The following is a 3,690-nucleotide window of genomic DNA, read 5'->3' on the forward strand; positions in this document are numbered from 1 at the left end:
TATAGATTCTAATTATATTACAAATATAATAAATATTTCTGTAATTATCTAGCAAGAATATGATTTTTGACTGAAAAATATGAATAATTAATAGGAATATAGAATTAGAAAAGAAAATTTTTTGTTAGTATTTTTATAATATTATATACAAAAAAAAGAAAGCAGAATAAAGAGATAGAAAAAATAAGTTAAATATTAAGGAATTTGCGTTATTTTTAAAATATCTAAATGAAACACATGTAGATAAAAAAATAAATAATGGAAAAAAGATAAAGAATATAAGGATTGATTCTCAACATCATCTTTTGAATAATAGAATCATTTCTTCAAAGATAGGATAAAAATTAAATTTAGCGCCATTTTTGAATAAGAAAAATGTTTTTTAAAAAATGATGTTGGTTTTTAATTCTTATCAGATTACTTTGCCATATTTTATTACAGATTAGATATAAGATATAAAATATAAGATATAAGAATATCATTTCTATATCTAGTTTGTGTTTATATTTTATGTTCATGAAATATATGTTCATTCTATTTTTTGTGCTATCACTCAAAAAATGGTGCTAATGATCATTTCTTATATTATCTTTGTATTATTTGTTCTTCTTATCTATATCTATTTTATTTATAGCATTCTGAAGATGGCGCTGATTCCACAATTTTTAATTTTATTTTTCTCTCATTGTTTTCTTTTTTTGCCTATATATACTATATAAATTCAGATACTCAAGAGATGGCGCTGATTTATGATTAGTTTTATGCTTTTCTTATTTAATATATTAATTAAAAATAATACAATTTATTCCATCGAATTTTCATATTGAAAGTAAGTATATATTTTATGTATAAGATTTAATTAAATGAATATCATAATTTAAAAGTTTTACAATATATATACTTTTTGCAAAAATTTATTATTTATTTTTATTTCATAGTTTAAACTTTTTCCAAAGTAGAAATGGTGTCAATTGGTCGTGGTCGAGGATGGGCTCAAAATGATAAAAATTTATTATCTAGACCAGGAAGATCATTATATTCTGATGATATAGATTATGTGAATTTTCTCAATCTTATCAATACCGTTCACAATGAAAATGTAGCAGAAAAATCTGAAGATTTTGTAAAACTAATTAATGAGAAAGTGAATAAGGAAAATTTAAAGTAATATTATAAAATAAAATGTTTAGTTTCATTCTTTTTTTCTTATGTTCTCTAATAATTATTTTTAAAAATTAATTTTAATTGATTTTAATTAATTGCAGAGATATACATGATAAACTTTATCAATATGCTTTAAACAATCGGGACTTTGGAGCAAAATTATTAATGATATATAATTATCCTACAATCAAAAATGTATGTGATTCTGAAGAAACAAGTTTATATAAGCATTTAGTAAGACGATTTCAAATTGATTACGAAAGTAAGTATCTTTTTTATTTACATTTTTGATTTAAAATTAAAAAAATTGAAATTAATATATTTATTAATAAATTTTTTATTTTTTTATAAATATAATAGGAAGGAAAGATCTAAGGCAAGAAAATACAGTACAATTTCATAATGCTATTTGTTTATTTTCTAAATATTTAAGTTATATTCTGCATTCATCACAGTCCTTTCTTAGATTTCAATCTGCATTATTGGATTATATGGAAATGTTATTAGAGATAGCTTCTTCAGAAGATATCCAAATTTTTATAGAACTAGTAAGTATCTGAAGCTTAAACTTTGATTTTACATTTATTTTAATATTTCTTTATGTTTCTAGATTATTGTACATGGCAAACATTTTTATGACAGTCATAAAGAAAAACTAAATGATTTAATGATCACTGCAAGACAAATTTTAATTAAAGAAAATGTATGTTCTACATCTCGTCAAAAGTTATTATATGCAATAGATTTGGAGAGTAGAAATTTTAATACATTACCTGTAAATTTACAAAAATTTTATAATTCACAATTGAATAAAACTTTTATTCAAGAGGATTATGATATTGTTAATTCTGTATTGAGAACAGAAGATGGTAATTCCAAATGAATTTTTAAATTTTTAAATTTTTTTCAAAAAAAAATTGATTTTTATTTTAAGATAAAAAAAATTTATGTAACTGTAAATTTAATATTTATTAAAGAATGAACAAGATTATTTATTTTAGAGCGTCATTCTTCAACTAATGAATTAAATAATCAAACATCACAGTCTGTGCCTACAAATAACCGAGGTTTAAGAGCAATTCGAGGATTGGGAGCAGTAGATAATGCAAAATAAAAAAATTCTATAAAATAAACATAATAATAATTTAAAAGCTAGAAAGTATAGAGAAACAGGGACAGGTTAAATAATTTTTAAATTTATTCAGAAAACAATTTCTAAATGCACTATATAATATTTATGAAAAAATAATTACATAAGTAAATTATTGATGTTTCAGGAATTTGCAGATGAAGATTGTATATATTTCGTAAATAATATTAAATAATCTAATATTTTACTCTAAATTAATTACAAAATATATACATAAAATCCATTAAAGTATAATTTATGATTAATTTTAATACAATAATTAATAAGTAAACTATATTCTATATAATTAAAATTTATTATAAAAAAAAATATATAGATATATAATATTATTTTATATTCAGAATAAATATTGTAAGTATATATAAAACATAATATATAATGTATAATACATTATTCTATTATCATTTAGAATTTAGAATTATATAAATATTGTAAGTTTTTTTGTTAATTTAAAATTAATAATATTAATATAACTTCTTTTTTCAACAAAATTAATTATATTAATCAATATCTTTTCACATACATTTTTATTAAAATTATTTATTATGTTATTTTACATTCTGTAATAGTAGATATATATTACTATACATATATATTATTACATTCTAATGTAATAATGTAGTAATGTTTTTAATATTAATATATAATTATATGATATATTATAAAATAGAATTTTATTATATGTATGTCATTAAAAATAACAATATTACTTATACTTTAAAAGATAAAAGAACAATCTCAAAAACAAAAAATTATTTTCCTCTTAAAATGATGTTAATCTGAAACAGCTTGAAATTGTGCAACAATTTTAAAACTCAAAAAATTGAATTACAATATTTCAAATAAAAATTTAAATAAAACACTTAACAATTATTAAATATAAATTATTATACATATATAATTATAATAGGAAGAATAAAATAGTTAGAATTGTTGATTTAGAATAATAATTTATTTTGTAAAGAACTATCTTCCTGATTTACTAAATCTAATGGACAAGTTATTGCATTTGCTTTAATAATAATCATCACTTAAAATAACGGTCAAAATCGATTACGGTCAAAAACGCTGATTAATACATTTTAATATTATTCAACATATTTACAAATTGCATCTGCAATTACACATTACATAATTATTTTTTTCTTTCTCTTTTTTATTTGTGCAATAAGAATAATATTGTTTTTATGTTACAATGTTTGTTCAAATTAATCTCATATTTCAACATACTAAATGTAATATTATGCGATATTAAAATTAACGCATGTTAAGATAAGCAACATATTAAAAACAATGAAGTTTAGTATTTATAATTTATCTTTAAAATTCAGCACAGAGTAAAATATACCAGAATAAATAACAAAAAAAAAAAAAAA

General features: G+C 19.2%; 1 protein-coding gene across 1 annotated transcript; it reads left to right on the top strand.

Moving 5' to 3' along the window:
• The first annotated feature begins 749 nt into the window (after positions 1-749).
• Positions 750-2,349, top strand: LOC102673726. Its single transcript, XM_006616676.2, is given in 7 exon segments — positions 750-811; positions 813-829; positions 960-1,164; positions 1,266-1,426; positions 1,525-1,712; positions 1,775-2,033; positions 2,166-2,349. Coding segments are annotated over 7 exon segments (1,005 nt in total). The 3' UTR covers positions 2,279-2,349.
• The last annotated feature ends 1,341 nt before the right edge of the window (positions 2,350-3,690 follow it).

This window comes from Apis dorsata, unplaced genomic scaffold (genome assembly GCF_000469605.1).
Source record: "Apis dorsata unplaced genomic scaffold, Apis dorsata 1.3 scaffold_269, whole genome shotgun sequence".
Lineage (NCBI taxonomy): Eukaryota > Metazoa > Arthropoda > Insecta > Hymenoptera > Apidae > Apis > Apis dorsata.